The 24,780-nt window shown below is 32.6% G+C and overlaps 1 protein-coding gene and 2 long non-coding RNA genes across 3 annotated transcripts in view; 2 read left to right on the forward strand and 1 right to left on the reverse strand.

Annotated features, from left to right (window-relative positions):
• Positions 1-232: 232 nt before the first annotated feature.
• Positions 233-2,991, reverse strand: LOC126882349 (uncharacterized). The gene is made up of 3 exons (XR_007697288.1): positions 2,443-2,991; positions 2,190-2,384; positions 233-414 (listed from the first exon to the last, which is right to left on the reverse strand). It is a non-coding gene; the product is annotated as an uncharacterized LOC126882349 (long non-coding RNA).
• An 11-nt stretch (positions 2,992-3,002) lies between these two features.
• On the forward strand, positions 3,003-10,179 carry LOC126882348 (uncharacterized). The gene is made up of 3 exons (XR_007697287.1): positions 3,003-3,493; positions 3,552-3,746; positions 9,998-10,179. It is a non-coding gene; the product is annotated as an uncharacterized LOC126882348 (long non-coding RNA).
• A 2,110-nt stretch (positions 10,180-12,289) lies between these two features.
• The window catches only part of LOC126882342 (elongation factor Tu), a 95,500-nt gene continuing 83,009 nt past the window's right edge, over positions 12,290-24,780 (forward strand). Inside the window, exons 1-2 of the mRNA XM_050647239.1 lie at positions 12,290-12,434; positions 12,525-12,815. Of these exons, the coding sequence (XP_050503196.1) occupies positions 12,398-12,434; positions 12,525-12,815 (328 nt within the window). The 5' untranslated portion in view covers positions 12,290-12,397. The remainder of the gene's footprint in view (positions 12,435-12,524; positions 12,816-24,780) is intronic.

Raw genomic sequence — 24,780 nt, forward strand, 5'->3', positions numbered from 1 at the left:
TGGAAAAACATGTTTTAAGGTCACCTCCTGTGTTCATATGTAAGTTTTGACTTGTTTTGTAGTTCATAGATAGTTTAATTTACTACAAAACAAGTCAAAAAATATCATATGAAAACAGGAGGTGACCCTAAGACAAGTTTTTAGTCTCTCTTACAAAACTCATGAAAAAACAAATAGGATGTATTATTACATCACTGACGATATGTGGCCATACCAAATAATACATCCTTGATAAATATAAACATTTTTATTGAACAAAATCTTTTCATACATTTTTTTAATGCAATTTACTGATATTCCTAAATATTTCAAAAAAATGTGTCACATTTGCTTTGTAAACCTTTCTTTTGCCTTTCGTAGCCACATATTCAGTTTCCTTCCTGGTTTTTTGTAGACCACTTCTCTCAGCTGATTCTAAAAAAAATGAAATAAATGGTAATTTTTCTATCCTTTACAATTAACAATCAGAAGAAATATTATTTACAGATAATGATATGCATAATAATAATAGGTTTGTTCTAGCATCAGTTTGAAACCATCAGCGAATAGTGGACCAGCGCGAGTAGAGGGGATCGCACTGGTGACTGTATTATGTTCTTTTACTGACCAACTGTTTGCTGATGGTTTTTGACTAGTTTGACTGTTTGCTAGAACAAACCTAATAATAATAAATATTTTGTATTTTGACAATGACATCTGATGTGGAAGTCAAAACATTAATAAAATTATTTTTTCAAGTTAACTTTCACATGCGCGTCTTAAAATTGTACTTTTAATACTTATATCATAAATAACTATTAAAACTATCTTAAGAGGAAACAGTATCGATCAACAGGTAGCGAAAATGTGTTCCAAGATTGCGGCTGTAATTTTGAATATTTTTCAAGATATTTGGCACACATATTCGTAATATAATAAAGAATGGCGGTACAGAGCCCAATTTGAAAAATATATTATTATGTGGAAATTACTCTGTAATTAAATACAATATAAAAAAAACGAGCTTGTACCGCCATTAAGAAGAACAAAAAAATACACTTTCTTCAAATACAACTTTTTTATCCGATTTTGTGTTATTTTGGAACTACTAAAATTTTTTATTTCATTAGTAGTTCCAAAATTACACAAAATCTAGGCATCGGAAAAAAAAGTTTATTTGAAGAAAGTGTATTTTTTTGTTCTTCTTAATGGCGGTACAGGCTCGTTTTTTAAATATTGTATAATTACAGAGTAATTTCCACATATTAATATATTTTTCAAATTGGGCTCTGTACCGCCATTCTTTATTATTTTACGAATACGTGTGCCAAATGCCTCGAAAAAATATTCAAAATTACAGTGACAATCTTGGAACACGTTTTGGCTACCTGTTTATCGCTACTGTATTACCTTAAAACATTGTAATTTGCTAAACCAGTATATTTTACTCTACTAGCTACCTCATTTTCCACTGTTTCTAAAGACTTGTTTACATGGGTAGAGTTTTGAGGAGAGTAGGGTAGCGGTAGTACTCTACCAAAAATGGCTTGATACCATTCACATGAGGAGAGTACAAGTATATTACTGATGCTAGTATAGTGAAACCGATTTTTGTATTTTTAAACACTCTTGATTATAAGTGCACCTTAAATTCTTAATTTTTTGCTTAAGCTCGTTTACTCCAAAGCCCCCTTTGCCATTCTTTCGACGATTTCATCCTCCGCAGCTTGCTGCAAACTTTTATTTCTGTAGTATACACTACCTAAATTCCATAAACACTGGTATTCGCTGTATTATAGCTCTACAAGTTTTAAAGTTTCATCTTCGGTGAACTTCATTTTCACTATTTACACAAAACACAATTCCAGCCAGAATGACAGCGCCCCCATGTACTCTCCTACCTACTCTATTCTGCCATAATTGAGCGTGTTCCATGGGTAGAGTGTGCAGCCGAGTAGACATTTTGGCAGTAGTGGCGGTCATAGAGTAGTTACTTTGCCATAGGTTGCTAGTCACTCTACTTTAACTCCAACTATACACTCTACCAGCTATTCTACTGTGCTGAGCATTTTTACAGGTAGAGTTACTCTACTCTATCAAGTACTTGCATCATTACTCTACCTGTGTAAACAAGTCTTAAATCTACTGAATGAAAATCTACTTAATCTTAATCTACTCTTAATGAAAAATGTCTAAAATCATTTACCCACCTAGTATTATTGTAGAATTTAAGACAGTCCAGTGCCTTATAAATAATTTCAATATGAATATTTTTTCCTTTAATTCTCCTTTGATACCACTCCATTTTAGATTTTGGGGAACTTATTTCATTGTGTTTATAGCCCATATTTATTGAAGGAACCCAATCTGGAGATTGTTATTATCGATTAAGTCGGCTGGTTTTCCTATAAGATTAAAATGTTAACATCTTCAAAAATCGTTACTGTTGTAATTGTAACTTACCAGATATAAAATGATTACAGCAGACAGGACAGGAAAATTTTCATTTCGCTAGTAAAACCTGTACATTGTATTGCATTTAACCATTGTTGTCTCTCAGATACCTTATTTAGTTCAGTTTAAAAGTGAACTTTATCACAATTACTTTGCATTTCACACTTCAAAACACAACACCAATGAAGCATAATTATCTTTCTAAATTAATACTTCCAGAGAAAATGTTAAATTAATCTTTGTACAACACAAAATTACAAAGAAATACAACTAAAATTATCTAAAACTCATTAAGAACAGATAGAATAAGATTTATCTTTTACACCCAGTAGCCATATTGACATATTGATTTAATTTTGACAGCATGTTGGAACGGATTTAAATTTGGTAAATGTAACTCCGCAAGACCACGCAACTCGAAACACAAGTACGCAAACACGGTTGCGTGAAGCGTGGCTCGCAATCGTGAAATTTACGAGACTTGCTCGACCTGTAGATTCTTGTATCAGGAAGTGTCCTTGCTGGTGTTAAGGGGAAAAAGCTTGCTTGAAGGTTGGCATCACTGGAGAACAAGAATCTACAGGTCGAGCAAGTCTCGTAAATTTCACGATTGCGAGCCACGCTTCACGCAACCGTGTTTGCGTACTTGTGTTTCGAGTTGCGTGGTCGTGCGGAGTTATATTTACCAAATTTAAATATAATCGTTTTCAAAATTAAATCAATATGGCTACTGGGTGTAAAAGATAAATCTTATTCTATCTGTTCTTAATGAGTTTTAGATAATTTTAGTTGTATTTCTTTGTAATTTTGTGTTGTACAAAGATTAATTTAACATTTTCTCTGGAAGTATTAATTTAGAAAGATAATATGCTTCATTGGTGTTGTGTTGTGAAGTGTGAAATGCAAAGTAATTGTGATAAAGTCAAGATAAAGTTCACTTTTAAACTGAACTAAATAAGGTATCTGAGAGACAACAATGGTTAAATGCAATACAATGTACAGGTTTTACTAGCGAAATGAAAATTTTCCTGTCCTGTCTGCTGTAATCATTTTATATCTGGTAAGTTACAATTACAACAGTAACGATTTTTGAAGATGTTAACATTTGAATCTTATAGGAAAACCAGCCGACTTAATCGATAATAACAATCTCCAGATTGGGTTCCTTCAATAAATATGGTCTATAAACACAATGAAATAAGTTCCCCAAAATCTAAAATGGAGTGGTATCAAAGGAGAATTAAAGGGAAAAATATTCATATTGAAATTATTTATAAGGAACTGGACTGTCTTAAATTCTACAATAATACTAGGTGGGTAAATGATTTTAGACATTTTTCATTAAGAGTAGATTAAGATTAAGTAGATTTTCATTCAGTAGATTTAAGACTTGTTTACACGGGTAGAGTAATGATGCAAGTACTTGATATAGTAGAGTAACTCTACCTGTAAAAATGCTCAGCACAGTAGAATAGCTGGTAGAGTGTATAGTTGGAGTTAAAGTAGAGTGACTAGCAACCTATGGCAAAGTAACTACTCTATGACCACCACTACTGCCAAAATGTCTACTCGCCTGCACACTCTACCTATGGAACACGCTCAATTATGGCAGAATAGAGTAGGTAGGAGAGTACATGGGGGCGCTGTCATTCTGGCTGGAATTGTGTTTTGTGTAAATAGTGAAAATGAAGTTCACCGAAGATGAAACTTTAAAACTTGTAGAGCTATAATACGGCGAATACCAGTGTTTATGGAATTTAGGTAGTGTATACTACAGAAATAAAAGTTTGCAGCAAGCTGCAGAGGATGAAATCGTCGAAAGAATGGCAAAGGGGGCTTTGGAGTAAACGAGCTTAAGCAAAAAATTAAGAATTTAAGGTGCACTTATAATCAAGAGTGTTTAAAAATACAAAAATCGGTTTCACTATACTAGCATCAGTACTATACTTGTACTCTCCTCATGTGAATGGTATCAAGCCATTTTTGGTAGAGTACTACCACTACTCTACTCTCCTCAAAACTCTACCCATGTAAACAAGTCTTTAGAAACAGTGGAAAATGAGGTAGCTAGTAGAGTAGTAGTAGAGTAAAATATACTGGTTTAGCAAATTACAATGTTTTAAGGTAATACAGTAGCGATAAACAGGTAGAAAAAACGTGTTCCAAGATTGTCACTGTAATTTTGAATATTTTTTCGAGGCATTTGGCACACATATTCGTAAAATAATAAAGAATGGCGGTACAGAGCCCAATTTGAAAAATATATTAATATGTGGAAATTACTCTGTAATTATACAATATTTAAAAAACGAGCCTGTACCTATTGAAATGTTAGCTATCCTGATCCCCAAGTATATGTAAATCAGGTTGGCAATATTGACAGTTGAAGTAGTCTAATAAAATGGTCGTCACGAAGCGTTGCATATGAATTATGTCTCCCAGTAAATATACCTAATTAATAAGTACTTGGCAAGCTTCCTTCTCCAAAAGGTTATGGACTCCAGTTTTACATGCCAAGAGTACATTCAATAAGAAGTAAAGTTTTTTAGTGTTGCTGTTTATACCGACCGGCAGTGTTGTGAGTGACCGCAAAAAAATGGCAGTCCAAGGTTTAAATGGCGCGAATTCAACCGTGAGTTTGTATCCGCAATTAACATCTACGAACTTTTCGTCATGGAAATTTAGATTAGGCAATCTTCTAGATGCCAAAGGTGTTAAAGATTTTATTACCACTGAAGTAACTGCAACGCAATTCACACAATTATCAAGAGACGAGCAAAATCAACATAAAAAGCATGATGCAACAGCAAGATCGATCATTGTCACATGCATTACAGATGAACATTTAGAATATATTCGTGACTGTGACTCAGCATTCGAAATGATAAAAAGTTTAGAAAAAGTGTTTGAAAGAAAAAGTATTCTTTCTCGTTTATATGTGCGGAAAAAGTTGTTAACGTTGAAATATAAACAAGGTATCGATTTACAAAAATTTTTCGTTGAATTCGATTCTTTAATCCGAGAGCTTGAATCGACTGGAACTACAATCGAAGAAGATGACAAGGTATGTCACCTTTTGTTGACAATGACAGATACGTTTGACACCGTTATTACTGTCCTAGAAACTTCAAATGATAAACTATCTGTTGATTTCGTTAAAGCAAAATTATTAGATGCAGAATTGAAGCTGAAAAATAATGTACAAGAAAGTGAAGAATCCTCTTTTTATACGAAGCAATACAATAAAAAACCCCGATGCTCATTTTGTGGACTTGAAGGCCATCTAGTGTCCAATTGTTTCAGAAAAAACAATAATAATTATAGAGGTAACAATAATCGAGGTAGATTTTTTCGAGGAAATAACTATTCCCGTGGCAGAAGAGCCAATAATGATACACAAGGTAAACAGAATATACATGTAGCCGAAGACGAAGTAAGTTTTATCACAGCCCTACCAGCTGAAAATCTCAAGAATGATGACAGCCAAATTTCGTTTATAATAGATTCTGGAGCATCACAGAATATGTGCAGCAATAAATATAAACAATTTATAAGTAATATTATTGAAATTGAGCCTGTTGGCATTAAAATAGCAGATGGAAGAGTGATGACGGCTCGTACAAAAGGTAAATTAAAAGTTTATTACAATGAAACTCCTATTAACATTGATGTTCTCATTTTAAATGAACTAGAATATAATTTATTATCAGTCAGTAAACTAAACAGTTTAGGTTTCACAGTTGTATTTAAAGAAAATAAGGCTGAAATAAGAAAAAAGAACTTTAAACTTATTTGCTATAAACATAAGAGTAACTTATTTGCTGCAAATTTTCAATTAAATAATTTTCAATCTAGTTTAGTAGCAAAGCATAGCGATAAAGACTTATGGCATTTACGTTTAGGACACGTAAATAGAAGGGGACTACAATTGTTGGGACTTCCCTATTCAGATAAACTATGTGACTCGTGTCAACAAGGAAAAGCCACAAGGCAACCTTTTAAAGAAGTTATATACAAAAAATCCTCTAGAGTTGGGGAACTTTTACATGTTGATACTTGGGGACCATCCAAAGATCCCACATTTTCTGGTGAAAAGTATTACTTATCAATTATTGATGATTTCTCACATTTTAGTGTTGTATATTTAATGACAAGAAAAAGCGAAAGCGAATCACATCTTATTAATCATATTGAAAAATTAGCTGCAGAAGGCAGGAGAGTATCTAGAATAAGAATGGATAAAGGTGGAGAGATGTCTTCTAAATATTTTAAAAACTATTGTATACAACATGGTATAGTACAAGAATTTACTGCAGGGTACACACCTCAGCAGAATAGTATAGCCGAACGACTTAATCGTACTATTTTAGACAAAGTAAGAGCAATGTTTGTAGAAACAAATCTTCCAAAGAGTTTGTGGGGAGAAGCAGTTAGAACAGCTGTTTATCAGCTTAATCGAACTCCATCACGAGCAATTGAATTACAAGTACCAGCAGAAATATACTTAGGCAGACTTGACTTGTCTAAACTTAGAATTTTTGGTTCAAAAGTATGGTACTACAACCTACCAAAGCAAAGTAAATTAGAACCAAGAGCAAGTAAAGGTGTAATGGTTGGATACAGTGGTGCTGGTTATAGAATTTGGAATCCACTGACCAAGCAAATCAAAATTTCAAGAGATGTTGTTTTCGATGAAACACAGTATAAATATTCTCCAGAAATATCGTCGAATAATCAAAATGTTGAGGAAATTTTACCAAGCCAAAATGAATTGGAAACATTTGAAACAAATTATGAAGAAAGTACAGTCCAAACATTAAGAAACACTACTGAAATTAATTCACAAGATGAAGAACCAGTAAATTTACAAAATACCAAAATTACTTCCTCCAATAGAGAAATAAAACAACCTTCGAAGTTCAAAGACTATGAACTTTATTATGCATATTGCTTAGTTACATCAACACCAGTAACTTATGAAGAAGCAGTAGAGGAGGATGAATGGAAGCAGGCAATAGAAACAGAACTAGAATGTCTTGAAAAAATGAACACGTGGAGTGAAGCCACAAAAATACCTCATGATCAACAAATCATAAATACAAAATGGGTATTTAAAACAAAAAGTGATGGCACGAAAAAAGCTCGCTTAGTCGCCAAGGGTTATGAAGAAGAAGTGTTTTTAGATATATATTCACCGGTAGCTAAGATGGCAAGTGTAAGAATTTTATTATCACTGGCTCTCAATAACGACTGGAAGGTATACCAATTAGACATTCCTTCAGCGTTCATCAACGGAGTGCTACAACATGATGTTTATATTCATTGTCCTAAGGGTTATAAACGACAAAGCAAAGTTCTCAAACTACAAAAGGCTTTATATGGACTAAAAGAATCACCCAAATGCTGGAACCAACGATTCAACAAATGGGCAATCAAAATTGGTTTTAAAAGTGCGGAAAGTGACTGTTGCGTTTATACAAAGAAAAATGTGTGTATGTGTATATGGGTCGATGATATCCTATTGTGCGGTGAAGATAGCGATTCGATTCAAAAAATTATTGAAAGTTTAAAAAGTGAGTTTAACGCAAAAAATCTTGGTTGTGTAAACAACTTTTTGGGTATTGATTTTGAATATTCTGTAAATAAAAATGATGTAAAAATGTATATTTCTCAAAAACCCTTAATCAATAAGATAATTGAGAAATTTAATATGACGAATTGCAATGTTAGCAAAACACCAATGGAAACAGGTTTTCAGGTTGACAAAACTAATGCTAATAATCAAATCTCTGTCAATGTGCCTTATAGGCAATTAATTGGAAGCTTAATATATATTGCATTGGGTAGTCGCCCTGACATAATGTTTTCAATCTCTTATTTGAGTCAATTTCTCGATTGTCGTGATGATATATTATGGAAAGCTGCTAAACGTATTATTAGATATTTAAAAAAATACAATTAATTTCTGTCTTATATACAGTAAAAATATAAAAAGAAAACCTTTAATATTTGCATATTCAGACTCAGATTGGGCAGCAAATGTAAATGATAGAAAAAGCATGTCAGGAGGTATAGTATATTTTCTAGACAATCCAGTTTCATGGTATTCAAGGAAACAGAGCACTGTTTCATTGAGCAGTACTGAGGCCGAATATATTTCATCGACTGTTACATGTTGTGAGTTATTGTTCACAAAAAACTTTACAGTACATAAATACAAAATCAAACTGTGCTGATATTTTCACTAAAGCTCCTTCAAATGAAATATTCTCACGTCTCAGAACTTTGATCAAAATTCAAGAATGTTGAAAGTTTTTATAGATTAGTACTTTTATACTTTAGGCACAACTCATGTGAATTATCTATTTGCTTTTTTTATTTTTTATCATATTCTCATGTTAATATTTTTTGAGTTAATGAAAGTTATTTTTTTTTGAATATTTTTCTATATATGTATGAGTTGTAACCTGAGTAATGTAGGATGTATAAGTATGTTTTTATGATTTCATTTAGTTCAATTTTTGTCAAGACTTGGTTAGAGTCAAGATTGTTGTTTAGTCGACAATTCATCCAAATTTACTATTTATGTAAATGTTGTATAAATTGAGAGGGGGTATTGAAATGTTAGCTATCCTGATCCCCAAGTATATGTAAATCAGGTTGGCAATATTGACAGTTGAAGTAGTCTAATAAAATGGTCGTCACGAAGCGTTGCATATGAATTATGTCTCCCAGTAAATATACCTAATTAATAAGTACTTGGCAAGCTTCCTTCTCCAAAAGTACCACCATTAAGAAGAACAAAAAAATACACTTTCTTCAAATAAACTTTTTTATCCGATGCCTAGATTTTGTGTAATTTTGGAACTACTAATGAAATAAAAAATTTTAGTAGTTCCAAAATAACACAAAATCGGATAAAAAAGTTGTATTTGAAAAAAGTGTATTTTTTTGTTCTTCTTAATGGCGGTACAAGCTCGTTTTTTTATATTGTATTTAATTACAGAGTAATTTCCACATATTAATATATTTTTCAAATTGGGCTCTGTACCGCCATTCTTTATTATATTAAGAATATGTGTGCCAAATATCTTGAAAAAATATTCAAAATTACAGCCGCAATCTTGGAACACTTTTCGCTACCTGTTGATCGATACTGTTTCCTCTTAAGATAGTTTTAATAGTTATTTATGATATAAGTATTAAAAGTACAATTTTAAGACGCGCATGTGAAAGTTAACTTGAAAAAATAATTTTATTAATGTTTTGACTTCCACATCAGATGTCATTGTCAAAATACAAAATATTCATTATTATTAGGTTTGTTCTAGCAAACAGTCAAACTAGTCAAAAACCATCAGCAAACAGTTGGTCAGTAAAAGAACATAATACAGTCACCAGTGCGATCCCCTCTACTCGCGCTGGTCCACTATTCGCTGATGGTTTCAAACTGATGCTAGAACAAACCTATTATTATTATGCATATCATTATCTGTAAATAATATTTCTTCTGATTGTTAATTGTAAAGGATAGAAAAATTACCATTTATTTTATTTTTTTTAGTATCAGCTGAGAGAAGTGGTCTACAAAAAACCAGGAAGGAAACGGAATATGTGGCTACGAAAGGCAAAAGGAAGGTTTACAAAGCAAATGTGACACATTTTTTTGAAATATTTAGGAATATCAGTAAATTGCATTAAAAAAATGTATGAAAAGATTTTGTTCAATAAAAATGTTTATATTTATCAAGGATGTATTATTTGGTATGGCCACATATCGTCAGTGATGTAATAATACATCCTATCTGTTTTTTCATGAGTTTTGTAAGAGAGACTAAAAACTTGTCTTAGGGTCACCTCCTGTTTTCATATGATATTTTTTGACTTGTTTTGTAGTAAATTAAACTATCTATGAACTACAAAACAAGTCAAAACTTACATATGAACACAGGAGGTGACCTTAAAACATGTTTTTCCATCTCTCATACAAAACTCATGAAAAAACAGATAGGAGGTATTGTCACATCAGCAAGGATGTACAGTGATGAGTGCCCTAATAACCGGCAAAATATGGGCAACATATTTAGTTGTGAGATAAAAAGAAATGAAACTAGTCGAGCTGGGAAATTTAGCGAAATTAACCTTTAAATTTACGTTATATTGATCCCACCTTTACACATATCGGAGGAGTATGTCAACTAAAACTGTCACTGTGACAGTGGTAGTTTCCAAACTCATCTGATACGTCTGAAGGTGGTACACAATCAATACAATCTAAATGTATAAGTTAATATCGCTAAATTTCCCAGCTCGACTAGTTTCATGTCTTTTTATCTCACTACTTAATACATCTTTTGTGCTATTTTGCCGGTTATTAGAGCACTCATCACTGTATTTCTGGTATATCCAGGGAATGTCTACAAAATATATTTTGAATGTCCAGAGAACATTCGTGGACATTCATGGAATGTTCCAATAAGACATTCAGGTAATGTTTAAAATGCTGACACAGGATTTTCCTGGGATGTTCAGGGAACATGTTTTCGGGGATATTCCAGGAATTTTTCATTGTCTGTGTACCTTCTATGGACCTATATGGAATATTTTGGTGTTATTACCGCTGCACTCCACTTGCGATTTGTAATCAGGAAGATTGAACACATTGTTTCAAATACAAGTCAATCCATTTGTGACTAAATAATCATGGAGTGACTTCTATTTGAAAGAATGTGTTCAATCTTCACAACTACAAATCGCAAGTGGAGTCCGGCGCTTAGGGCTACTTCCTCTTCGGTATTATGTATTATACTACAGAAATCAGGAACTTTCCTTCTAAATATATGTATGCATCTTGGCCATCAAACATATTCTTGCAAACATTTTTTTAAGGGGTTACATAGGTCTTGTGGGTAAAAAAAGTGACTTTTTAAAAAAATTATATCTCGAAAACTAAAATTTATTTTTATTTATAATTGGAACATGTAAAAGTATAGTACTTAAGGTAGTCTCAAAAAAAGTTTCGGCCAAAAATATTCATTTTTGTAGAGTTTAAGTTTTTTTGCGTTGGCAGCATAACTAAGTCCAGTCTCATCTGAAATCAAAAAGTTTCTTGTAGTTTATACCTCTGGCTAGAATATGAACGAAGGAATTAAAAAAAAATGAAATTTGAAGATTTTACATAAGTTTAAACACATTTTTGACCCCAATTTTTCTCATTTTTAAAGTAGTTTTTTTTATAAAACAAAAATGACCTCATCTAATAAAAAATCCTTTGTTCATTCACTAGCCAGAGGTATAAACTACAAGAAACTTTGATTTCAGATGAGACTGGACTTGTTATGCTGCTCACCGCAAAAAAGGGCTGTTGTCGAAAAATTGCAGTCAACTCTACAAAAATGAATATTTTTGGCTGAAATTTTTTTGAGAGTACTATACTTTTACATGTTTCAATTATAAATAAAAATAATTTTTAGTTTCCAAGATATAATTTTTTTAAAAAGTCACTTTTTTTACCTGCAAGACAACAACTTAACAAATTGTTGATTTCAAATTGTAACAGTTGTTTTGCAAACTATGCTGCCCTCTTGTATTTTCTGTGTTATCTTCATCATACAATTACTTCATCTAAAAACTTTCTGCGATATATTCGCAACAACAAAAACAAACAAAACAAAAAAAAATAAAACAAAAGTTTAACCACCTTCACACCACAGAATCAAGCAATCAAGTTACACAAATAGGTAAATATAACTCCGCACGACCACGCAACTCGAAACACAAGTACGCAAACACGGTTGCGTGAAGCGTGGCTCGCAATCGTGAAATTTACGAGACTTGCTCGACCAGTAGATTCTTGTCACTGGAGATCGCCATTACTGTCTGATTAAATAACAAACTCCATGCCGGGGTTTTAATGTAAAATATATTTATTATAAAGTTAAGAACTTCCACTTTCTATTCAAATATGACTTCAATTATTGTTGCTAGAACTTTAGCACCAGGTAATTTTATCTTTATGTTGTGACGTTATCTTGATATTCTATTCTTTTTTTGTAATTGTAAGGTTATCTTTATACTTTATTCTTTTTTAGTGGTGCACCGTTCCCTTAAACAGCTTTTTTCAAAAGGAACTGGTACAAAAGTGAGGAACTACTGTAAAACATTACAACTAGCGACAGTTCAATACAACCAAAAACGATTGTATGCAGAGAAAAAAGTATTTGAAAGAACCAAACCACATTGTAATGTGGGTACTATAGGACATGTAGATCATGGTAAGACCACACTTACTGCAGCTATTACCAAAGTTTTAGCTGAACAAAAGTTAGCCCAAGCAAGAGGATATGCGGATATTGACAATGCTCCAGAGGAAAAAGCTAGAGGTATGTAATAGGTGTGTGCTTCAAACAATAAATCAATGGGAAATTTGCCAGGTTGTCACATATACCGATATACCCCATAGGGTAGACACTAGTACCCCCCAAGTGGTGCCAAGACAAAATGTAAACTGGTCAGGAATACCAGAGCTATATTTCCCTTATTTATTGTCATAGAACAATTTTACAAATGAGCCCCTTAGAGCAACAGTGACCTAAGCCACATATTGAGCATTGTTAGAACAATATATCAATAAAAGCAGCAACATTAAATCTTTGGATTAACAGGGTCCTACATCTTTATTTGGCTAGCTAGATGGTGCTACATACTTTGTAGCACTATCCATTAATACTATTATATAAAATTCTTTGAATCCACTGGCGAAGCGTCCATGTAACCACTGTTACCATTGGTAACAGTTAAAAATATTTAATTGCAAATAAATATTTTATGACAATGAATAATTCCATTTATCTATATATTAAGTATATATTATTATATTATATATTATATAAAATATTATTTTTACCAATAGAAATATATTATATTATGTGTTAATAGTACCTAATTCAGTAAATAGCCAACTACTCGTAGACACACGAAAATATTGGCGAGTTTATGTGACTCAGTTGCACTTTATTATATTCTGTTACCAGTCTCATTTGTGGTTACAATGAATGGTTATCTCGCTGTCGTTCGGGCGGCTCGGGACCAGCTAGTGTCTAAAAATTTTGAAGGAGCGACGGGCGTAAGCACGCTGTGTATATCAGTAGGGCTGTTACCAGATTTAAATTTGGTTACAGTACCTATAAAAAGTGTGCGTGCAGTTCACCATGGATGAGTGTCGCTGCGTAATCAATCAACTACGTGAAAAGTAATTCTGACTGAAGAAAAAAAATGAGATTTTTGAAAATGAAAGACCTATTTTAAACAATTTAAAAAAATGAATCAAAAAAGTAGTTCGATATTTTAAATTTAGTTCTGATACAGTGAAAATCATTGGTTATGTGGTTGCAAGAAAAATAGACTGTATTGTTGGCCATGTCTTCCGGTTTCTACAGAAAAATGGGTGGACCAGGTTCACGATTTAAATAGATTTAGAGTTTTAAAAAAGAGACATGAAATTTGTCCATTACCTACATGTAAGATGTATACCCCATTTGATTCAGTTTGGCAAAACAAGAATCGAAAGTTCTCTTAGCCAAGCGTTTAGAGCAAATATTGCTAACATAATGAGTTTGTTAAAAAATAGATAGGTATATCCTTAGCTCACTTATAATAGATACCGTATGTTTTTTGGCTAAACAAGAATTAGCATTTCGTGGTCATTTTGAGGGCGACGGCTCTGACATTCGAGGCAATTACAGGGAATTGTTAACATTAATTGCCAAAAAAGATCAAAAATTTTGCCAACATCTAGAAACATCAACTGTTTTTTCGAGAGTTTCAAGTTATATATAAGTACATATAATATAATATACAGAAAGACACCTAGATGTGAAAACATCTGTGTGTGTGTCTATAGAAAAATCCTAAATAAATATAGATTACTTATAAATAAACACATTGGCGAATGGATTTAGTGTCCGCAGTCATATAAACCCAAATAAACAACAAACATAACTCAAAAAAAAAACACATTCGAGAATCAAAATTATTTGGAATTTAAACTTAAAACTAAGTAAACAGCATATCTATATAATATAATAATATGTAAAAAATCCAACTTTAGGTATTAAGAATTCCAAAATCAAAAAAAGAACATTTTTTCAGGATTTACAATTCAAATTGTGTTTTGTTTCCAGTAATACAATCAACTACCTTTTTATTAAACATTTTTATGGATTTGATTTCTTTTATTTTGTTTGGTAGTAAATTATAATACTTGGGTACCCTAAAAATCACAGAATGTTGGCTTATTCCTCGACTTATCTGTGGTAAAACTAAGCTTATTTTGATGTTACCTCTAGTTTGATAATTATGTTCTATTAGTGTCTGTTTGGAGAAATTTTTATGAATATATGTGCAACATGTTGAAATATAGAGTGTTTTCAAGTCACAGATTTTATTATTATATAATTCAGTTGTAGAGAAAAGTTTAGGTTTTTTTAACATTATTTTAATAATTGAATTTTGAGCTACTTTGAGATTTCTTATGTTGTTTTCATATGCTCCACCCCACAACAAAATTCCATACCTTAGTAAAGGCTCAATTAAGGATTGATAAATCATAGTGATCAGTTTTTTTGCAAGAAACTCCCTTAGCAGATAAAATTTATGCATAAGTGCCCTAATCTTTTTTGTTAGGTATGTTATGTGGTGTTCCCATTTAAGATTTTTATCTAAATATACTCCTAAGTATTTTATGACATTTACTTGTTCAATAGGATCTTCAATGTTAATGTTTTCAAAGTTTGGACGATTTGTATCATTTATAGAAATAGGTCTGGATCCCGCGTATGAAAAAAAAGTTGATTAATAGCAAGCTGAAAATTTGTTAATAGCTTAAGGGTATCTAATCGGATAAACTTTGATATATGGGAACACTGGAACAGGGGCAGTTTTAACTGTGGAACAGGTTAAAAATTTGGAATGGTCACACCACGAAAACGGCACATTTATTTTGTCCGACAGAACAGACTTAAACTCTCCGAACAGAGATTAAACTCTCATGCAAAAATCAGACTGCTATCACCTGTCATAATTCCTGTCATTTGAAATATTCTACATGTTCCACTCATTAAAACGCCCATTTGGTGGTAAATAGCAGTCTGATTTTTGCATGAGAGTTTAATCTCTGTTCGGAGAGTTTAAGTCTGTTCTGTCAGACAAAATAAATGTGCCGTTTTCGTGGTGTGACAGTTCCAAATTTTTAACCTGTTCCACAATTCAAACTTCCCCTGTTCCAGTGTTCCCATATATCAAAGTTTGTCCGACTAGACACCCTTAAGATATTAACAAAATTTGAGCTTGCTATTAATCAACTTTTTTTTCATACGCGGGATCCAGACCTAAAAAGGCTACATAATTAGTTTTTTTAGCATTTAGAAGAAGTTTAAATGTATCCAGAAAATTTTTGATATAAAATAGATCTTGTTGAAGTTTCTGTTTTGCTTCTTCCCATGTAGATGCAGAAAAAATTATGACTGTATCGTCAGCATATGACACGATTTTACCCCTGATCTTAAGATTAAATATTGAGTTTATATATATATTAAAGAGTATTAAGCCTAAAACTGTACCCTGTGGCACTCCAATTTTAATAGTTCTTGGTTCGCTGATAGCATCATTTATTTTTGTATATTGTATTCTTTCATAAAGATAGTTAGTAAAAATTTTCTGCCCAATACCCCTCACGCCATATCTATCTAGTATATCCAATAATTTAGTGTGTGAAACTGTTTCAAATGCCTTGGACAAGTCAAGGAACACTGCAATACATTTTTGCCCTTTATCAAGATGCATAGTTATATCTTGCACAACTTCATTCATAGCATCTACTGTACTTAGACCAGGAGTAAAACCAAACTGATTAGGAGATAATATTTTGTTTTCAGTTAAATATGACACTAATCTATCTTTTTTTTTTATTATCTCCCTTTATTGACAATCAGATATAAAACAAACATCTATAAGTCAATTTGTTGGTCTTACATTAAATTAAATTATTGTAAATGTGGTGACGTGGAGAGGTAAACATCCAGCGATGTTTCCTCAGTTACCTCTTAGGTCGGAGGGCCAGCTTCTTCTGAGTCTTTTATTGTGGACAGGTTGCAGTAGTGGATGAAGTAGTGGATTAGGATGGTCTTCTAGTTTGTTGTGGTGTTTTCTGTTGTTTTCTCGGATGACTTCGGTTACATATGAAATTTTTAGATCTTTGTGTAGAGTTTGGTTTGATACATACCATGGTGCATTAACTATTGCTCGAAGTATCTTGGATTGCGCTCTCTGGATAATCACAGTATTGGATTTGCTAGCACAGCCCCACAGTTCAATGCCATAAGTCCAGATTGGCTTTATCACTGCTTTATATATTAGCAATTTGTTTTCTATTGAAAGGTGGGATTTTCTTCCAATGAGCCAGTGAAGTTCTTTGGTTTTTAGGTCAAGTTGCATTCTTTTCTTTGTTATATGGTGTTTCCAGTTGAGTTTATTGTCAAAGTGTAGCCCTAGATATTTGACTTGATTACTTTGTGGTATTTTTATTTGATTGATGGTTACTGGTGGGCAGGTTCCAGTCCGGAGAGTGAATGTTATATGGGATGATTTTGTTTCGTTTACCTTAAACTTCCACTTCTTCAGCCATATTTCAAGTGAGTTTAGATGCTCTTGGAGATTTTGTGTTGCTGCAATAGGATCGTCATGCTTGGCAAAAATAGCAGTGTCGTCTGCAAATGTCCCGATGGTTGTTTTATCATTTGTAGGCAAGTCATATGTATATAGTATGTACAATAATGGCCCTAGTATGCTCCCTTGTGGTACGCCAGAGTGAATAGGCTTGTATTCCGAGACTTCTTCATTAACTTTTACTTTAAACTGCCGTTCGTGTAGGTAGACTTTCAGTAGGTTGTAGTAACTTGCTGGGAGAATTCTTTTTATTTTGCATAACAAGCCTGGATGCCAGACTTTGTCAAAAGCCTGACTGATGTCTATAAAGGCTGCTGTGCAGTACTGCTGATTTTCAAGTGACTGGTTGATGGCGTTGACTATGCGATGGCATTGTTGTATCGTTAAATGGCTTTGTCGAAATCCAAACTGATGATCTGGGATCCAATTTTGTGGATTTATTTCTGCATTTATTCTGTTTAGGATAAGTCTTTCAAGCAACTTGGAGATTGTTGGTAATAAGCTGATAGGCCTATATGATGAGACATCTAGAGGGTTTTTGCCAGGCTTTGGTATCATAATTATTTGTCCAATTTTGAGTGCTTTGGGCCAGTAGTCACATCTAAGTATTGCATTGAATATGTGCAGTAGTTTAACTATGCCGTTTTTGGGTATTTCTTTTAACATTTTTGCGGTTATCAGATCTTCGCCTGGTGCCTTCTTTGGGTTTAGGGTGGCAATTACGTCTCTAATTTCTTTTGGAGTAAATAGTTTTATTCGGTCCTGTATCTGTAGTGGTTCTTCTAATATTTGGTTCGCTTCTGGTACTTGGTCGTCATTTAGTGGAGTAGAGTAGAGTAGAGTATTTATTGGTAATAATGTACAAATGTACTTTTACAGGTCAGCAATAATTAAAATTGTCTAAAATTACATTAAAAGTTGACAATACTTCAGTAAAAAAAACCTATTACTAAAATTTAAAAACTAAACACTAATTAAATTACAGGACAAAACAAAATTTAGATCTGAAGTACTCCTCAAATGAGTAGAAAGCACCCATCAGAAGATAATTTTTAATTTGTCTCTTAAATTGGTTAAAATCAAGACTTTTAATAGATATTGGTATACAGTTATAAAATTTCAATGCTAGGTATCTGGTTCCATTTCTGGTCCTCTCAAGTCGACTGAAGTCTGGTACAAGGGCATCATGATTTCTAGTCTGATAAGTATGCTGTTGTGTTTTATACAGATCTACATTTTGATGAACATACAACAGGCACTGCATAATGTACACAGAAGGTAGTGTGAGAATCCTCAGGTTTCTGAAAGACTGCCTACAATCGTCCCGATAACCCTGACCTGTGATTATGCGAATACACTTTCTCTGCTGACCAAACACCTTATCTATATGGCAAGAGTGTCCCCAGGAAAGGATTGCGTAAGTTAGTCGTGAGTGAAAGTTGCTGTGATATGATGTAAGAAGGGTTTGAAGGGAGGTAACCTTGGACCTTGGTAGCCTTTGGTAGGTAACCTGAAGGAGTAAAAACTTCTGCTAAATACTCAGCAAATAGGTCAGCCTTTTCTTTATCACTTTTTGCCCATGGTCCTGGTGGTGTTGAATTTTTACGTATTGGAGGTAATGCTGTTATTGGCTTTCTCTTACTTTTTATGGGCTTACCTTTTATGGGCTATATAGAGTTGTCTTGTCTTGATAGATTGGTGATGTAATTCGTAAATGACTCATTTTTGACTTCTTGCAGCTTTGATTTTAATTTGTTGCTGATGCGATTGTATCTTGTTCTGCTGTCTGGTGTGTGTGTTCGTTGCCATGCAGATCTAGCCTTTCTTTTTTCAGCTACCAGTTTTTTTATTTCTAAAGGTATATTACTTATGTTTCTGTTGGGACTACTTTGTGGGGTAGCTAATTTAGCTGCATACTGTAGTATGTTTATAAATTTGTTATAGTCCTCTTCTATTTCTTCCGGTTTTTTCAGCCTCGTTATTTCGATAGTATCGTGAATTATTTGTCGGTAAGTGTCCCAGTTTGTTTTATTGTTGTGCAGGTGGAGTTTTGGTTTTTTAGTGATAACTGTTGTACTTACCGTTGCTATTATTGGGCTATGGTCAGTAGTTAGGTCATAGCTTGGTGTTATATCTGTATAAGTTATACCAATACCGTTTGTTATGAAGAAGTCCAATAAATCTGGTTTTTTGTTGGGATCGGTCGGCCAGTATGTTGGTGTTCCCGTTGAGATAAATGAGTAATTCTTATTTTGTATAACATGTGCAAGTTCTCTGCCTTTTGTCGTGACCCCCACAAGGTATGCTTGCTATTGTAATCTCCCCCAGCAATGAATTTTGGTCCTAAAGTTTGGAAAAATTCTTCACAGTGTTCTCGTTTTAGATTATGGCGAGGAGGGCAGTACACAGCTGTTACGTTGACATTATATGGAAGTGCTTCAACACTTACTGTCGTTGCTTGGATGTGTTCTTCTTTGTACTTCAGTAGTTCATGATGTTTAATATTTTCTTTGATGAGTATTGCTGTACCTCCGTGGGCTGTGCCGTCAGGATGCTCAGTATGATATAGTTTATATTTAGGTATGTTAAAATAAGTTCTGTTCGTAAAGTGCGTTTCACTAATTAAAAATATGTCAATTTTATTTATGTCTAGAAATATTTTCACTTCTTCTGTATGCCTTGGAAGGCCGTTGGCATTCCATTGGGCTATTCGAAGAAACTTAGCCATTATTTCATTTTGTTCATAAGCATGGTAAGCATGTTGAGGACCATGCTATTTTGTTGGATTAGTTGGTTGAATAGATTCTTGAATTCTTCCAAAAACTTGTTTAACACAGTGGTTGTATCTTCTGTTTGGTTGTGTTTAGTTACTTCAGCGTAGCTCAAGCCCTGGGGCAGTGGATTGGATAGTTGTTGTGTGTTTCTTGTGTATATATCATTTGTGTAGATTGCTGATGGGTTTTGATGCTCTCCATTGTTTTTGTTGCTTCCTTTGGTAAGTTTCTTATAGTGATCACATCCCTTATAATTGGCTGGGTGGCCTCCATTGCATAACGCACATATGGCTGGCGTCTCCTTTGACTTTTTGCATGTGGTGGTATTGTGTGAGCCTCCGCATTTTACACAGACGAATGGTTTATTACAATATGATTTGGAATATCCATATTGTTGGCATCTCATGCACTGTATTATACTGTTTTTTTGAGTTCGTGGAGGTTCTATGTGTACTACTCTGTTCTGTAGGCCTGTTATATTATAGACATCTTTATTGTTTTGCGCGGGTTCTAAATCTACAAAGAAGAGATTAAGTTGTTCTTTGGTTTTTTGTTGTTTTACATTAACTATGTTTCTCACTTTGTGCCCTAACTGAGATAGCTCACTTTTTATGTCATCAGTATTGGTTGAGTGATGTAAGTATCTGATCACGATTCTGTAGGCTCGTTCTTCTTTTAGTTGGTACGTGTGATGGTATATATTTTTTTCCTTGAACTCCTTAACCAATTTTCGGTATATTTCTGGTGTTTCACAATTTATTTTGACAACGTTGTTTATTAAACTTTTTGTCTGGTATTCTTCTTTTTTCGCTATTTCCTGTAATTGCTTTGTCATCTCGTTGAAATCCTGTACCCCGTGTACAAATATTGGTGGAGGTTTTGGTATTTTGTTGGTTTCTGCGTTTCCAGTATTTTCTTCTGTTTCTTTCGACAGTGGTTGGAATCGGTTACCTGTTTCAATTTCGCTTGGATTTGGTTTGTTGTTATGTATTTTCTTCCTTTTATTGCTTCCCATGACTTGCCAAGCGTTTTTACTGTTTGTCTGATTTTCTTCTTCATCTTCGCTGGTTGATGTCATATAGTGAGTTTCTCTGTCTTCGATATTTGCACTATTTTTACTTGATGTCGGCATTTGCTGCTGAACTGGTTGAGAGAGATAGTTTGTATTTGCTGTCTGTATAGGAGTTGTATGATACTGTTGTTGCATAGTTGGCATATTCATGTTCATTGCATTTTCTGGTTGGTTCATCATTGTTGGCTGCCACTGTAGTTGGTTATTGGTTGTTTGTGTTATTTGTAGATTTATTGGATCACTCTGTATGTTTTGTTGTTGATAAACTGGTTGTCCATTTCTGAACCCAATAAGATTCCCCGAAGGGAACATATTGTTTTGTTTTTCTCACTTATTGCTAATGGGTTTTTTTATTGTTGTTGATAAGATAATTAGAATTCTTAATCACCTGTTTTTTCGGAGCGCTTTAACGATGTTTACACTTCGATGGCCCAGCGACGACTAATCTATCTTTTAAGCATTTTTCAAAGATTTTACCTAGATTTGATATGATACTTATTGGTCTATAATTTTCCATATTAAATTTATTACCTGATTTATAAACAGGGCTCACTACTGAAACTTTAAAATGACTTGGAATATCACCAGTTTTAAAAATAAGGTTTATTATATGAACAAGAGAATCAATGGGATAGATGTGAAGAGTTTTTATAATTTTAGAAGAGATGGCATCTTTACCTGGTCCTGAATTATTTTTAAGGGAATTTATATATTTTATTATTTCGTTATTTGTGACTGGTTTAAAATACATTGATGTCTGAGAGGAGTAATTCATGTGGAATGGAGTATGTGGTTTTTTAATTTTATTGGTCATTTTTAATCCTATTTCAGTAAAAAACTTATTAAAATGGTTTGCAAGATCAATGTTATTTTCAATTTTATTATCATTTTCAACCTTGATGTACTTAATTTTATTTTTTTTATTTTTTGTGTTTTCGTTTGTAGCCTCATTTATAAATTATGTTTTTGCTATTTTCATTTATTTTGTTTTTATAATAATCATTTTTTGTTTGTGTAATTAATTTATTTAGTTTATTTCTGTAATCTTTATATTCAATGATTTTTTCTGTAGTGGATTCCCTTTTTAGATTTTGTTTAAGTTGATCTCTTTTTCTAATAGATACAATAATGCCATGAGTAATCCAAAGTTTAATTTTTTTAAACTTATTTTTAAGAACTATGTCATCATAAGAAAGTTGAATTAATTCAGATATATGTTTTATAAGTTGTCCCGCAGCTATCTCTGGTTCTGCATAGTTCAAAATCTCTCTCCAGTTTACATTTTTTGCATGATTAAGAAGTTTTTGATAGTTTAATTTTTTATATATTTTTGTGTTACTAAAAGAGCTGCTACTGATATTTTTATTAAATGAAAAATTCAACAAGACTGGTAAATGATCTGTTATGTCATAATTTATTATATTTGGACTTACCTTTATAAAGTTCTCCTTTAATCGTGTTTTGAGGAATACATGATCAAGACATGTCAGAGATTCTGGCCTTGTTACGTCCTCATATAATGAAAAAAAGCCATGAGAATTAAGGATAGAATTATATTCACTGACTATGTGATCTGTGTCATTCAGAATATTTAAGTTTATATCTCCTAAAAACAACTCAATATCTTTTGAATTTTTTTGAGAAAGATATTGATTCAAGTCTGATAAAAAATTAACTACATTTGAGCTGGGTGAGCGATAGCATATATTAAAAACAAAAGTTGTGTTTTCAAAAGTTAGTGTTAAGCTTGTTATACTTATTTTAGATGTAACTTGTTTGTTTGTATGTATAAGTGGATTTAAATTGCATTTAGTATATACTAAGATACCATCAAAGCTATTGAAATCTCCATCATCATAATAAATATTAAAACCTGGAATGTTACACTGAGAAGTTGAGTACAAGCTGTGGCATTCTGTTAAGATTATTAAATCACAACATTGTAAGTTATAAGCTTGAAGAAATACAAGAAGTTTATCATGATTTGTTTTTATACCCCTAATATTGAGTAACAAAGTATTTAGTTGAACCTGACCTATACTAATAACACTATTTATAGCACTTGGTTCAATAGTAACTTTTTTATTTTAAATAGAAATATTATCTAGAATATCAGCTTCCATAAAAAGTTTGTTTAGAACAAAAACTTGTTTATTTAACTACACCATTTACAGCTTCAAGTCCTGCTCACACAAAATCTTCACCGGAGCCTCAGTTTTAGTTTTTTTTAGTAATATTTTACCATTTCTGGTAAAATATACAAATATACAAAATGATATTATTGAAGCTATACATATATTATACATTTAGAAACACTTTAGAAAAAGTCACGCGTCGCCACTGTTTGAATCTTACCTTACCAATAGTACTAATGTAGTCAAATTTGGGAACTGCTACTCAGACAGTTTTATAACCAGGTCGGGTGTACCGCAAGGTTCCATCCTTGGGCCTTTACTTTTTGTTATGTTCATAAATGACATCACCGATTATATAAAATTTGCCAAGTTTCTTCTACAGTAGAACCCCGAAAATCCGAACTAATTTGGGGGACAACCTGTTCGGATTCCGAAAAGTTCGGATTATCCGAAAGTTACCTTACTAGTAATTCAAAGCTTTCATTGTCATTGATTTTGAGTCTCAAAACATTCTCGTAAGACTGTGGACAATATTTTTGGACTCAAGTTGACTACTAGAGAATCAAAGTAAGTTTATGTTTAACCTCTATAAGTAAGTCTGGCTAATTAGTTTATGCCAAAGCCAATTATAAATAAAAAAAGCCTTGATAAGCAGTACATATTAAAGTACGTCTTCATTTTTAACAAATTTTAAATGCCAAAGTTCTATTAATCCTACATTGTTCAATTTTCTGGTTTTACTCTGTATAATAAACATGTTTTTAATAAATAATACTCCATAATATGGAGTCTCTCCACCATATCACATAGTGATATGATAGAGAGGATTCAGAAGAAATTTTTAAGGTCTTTATACCTAAAGAAATTTGGGATTTATTCTCTTAAGGTTTCTTATAACTTGCAGAGAATGCTTTTTGACACTGTGTTATTGAGCAAAAGACGTAGAAATGTTTTTTCATATTTAATATAGTTTATCAAATCATAGATTCTCCTACGATTCTTTCATTAATAAATTTTAATGTACCAGACCAAAGACTTAGATGTAGACACACTTTATTTAAAATAACTCCAGAATACGCAAACTCCCCCATGGAAAACTGCTTAATGGCAATGAACGGTTTTATGGTGAGTGAAGACCTTGACCAATATGAAAAAGAGTACTATGTTACATAAACTGTGATACCCGTATTTATTGTTTTAAAGTGTATTTATTTTATTCTATTGTATAAATTGTATGTTCTTATTTCTTTGTATTGACCAACTGAGCGTTTATAGTTGGCATCATTGCTGTAAATGTGCAGTATAAATAAATAAATAAATAAATAAATACTGAAAATATGAATGCAACAATTGCATTTATCTCAAAACTTCATTTTTTAGCTCAGACCACTGTTGCTCTGATAGTCTCAAATACCATTTGGCTTCTCATGGGAAACCAAGGTATTAGTACATTATAACCTGTCCTAATTGGTGGACATCATAGTTTTTCAGTAAAATACAATCCACTGAAGTGGGTGAACAAAAATATAGCTCATTAAAACATGTTATTTATATTTAAGTATTAACTTGTTTTTTGGAATGTTGAAATGTGTGTTGTGTCAAATAAAGTAGTGGTTGAATATTACATAATCATCATCCTTCG

This window comes from Diabrotica virgifera, chromosome 3 (genome assembly GCF_917563875.1).
Source record: "Diabrotica virgifera virgifera chromosome 3, PGI_DIABVI_V3a".
Taxonomy (NCBI): Eukaryota; Metazoa; Arthropoda; class Insecta; order Coleoptera; family Chrysomelidae; genus Diabrotica; species Diabrotica virgifera.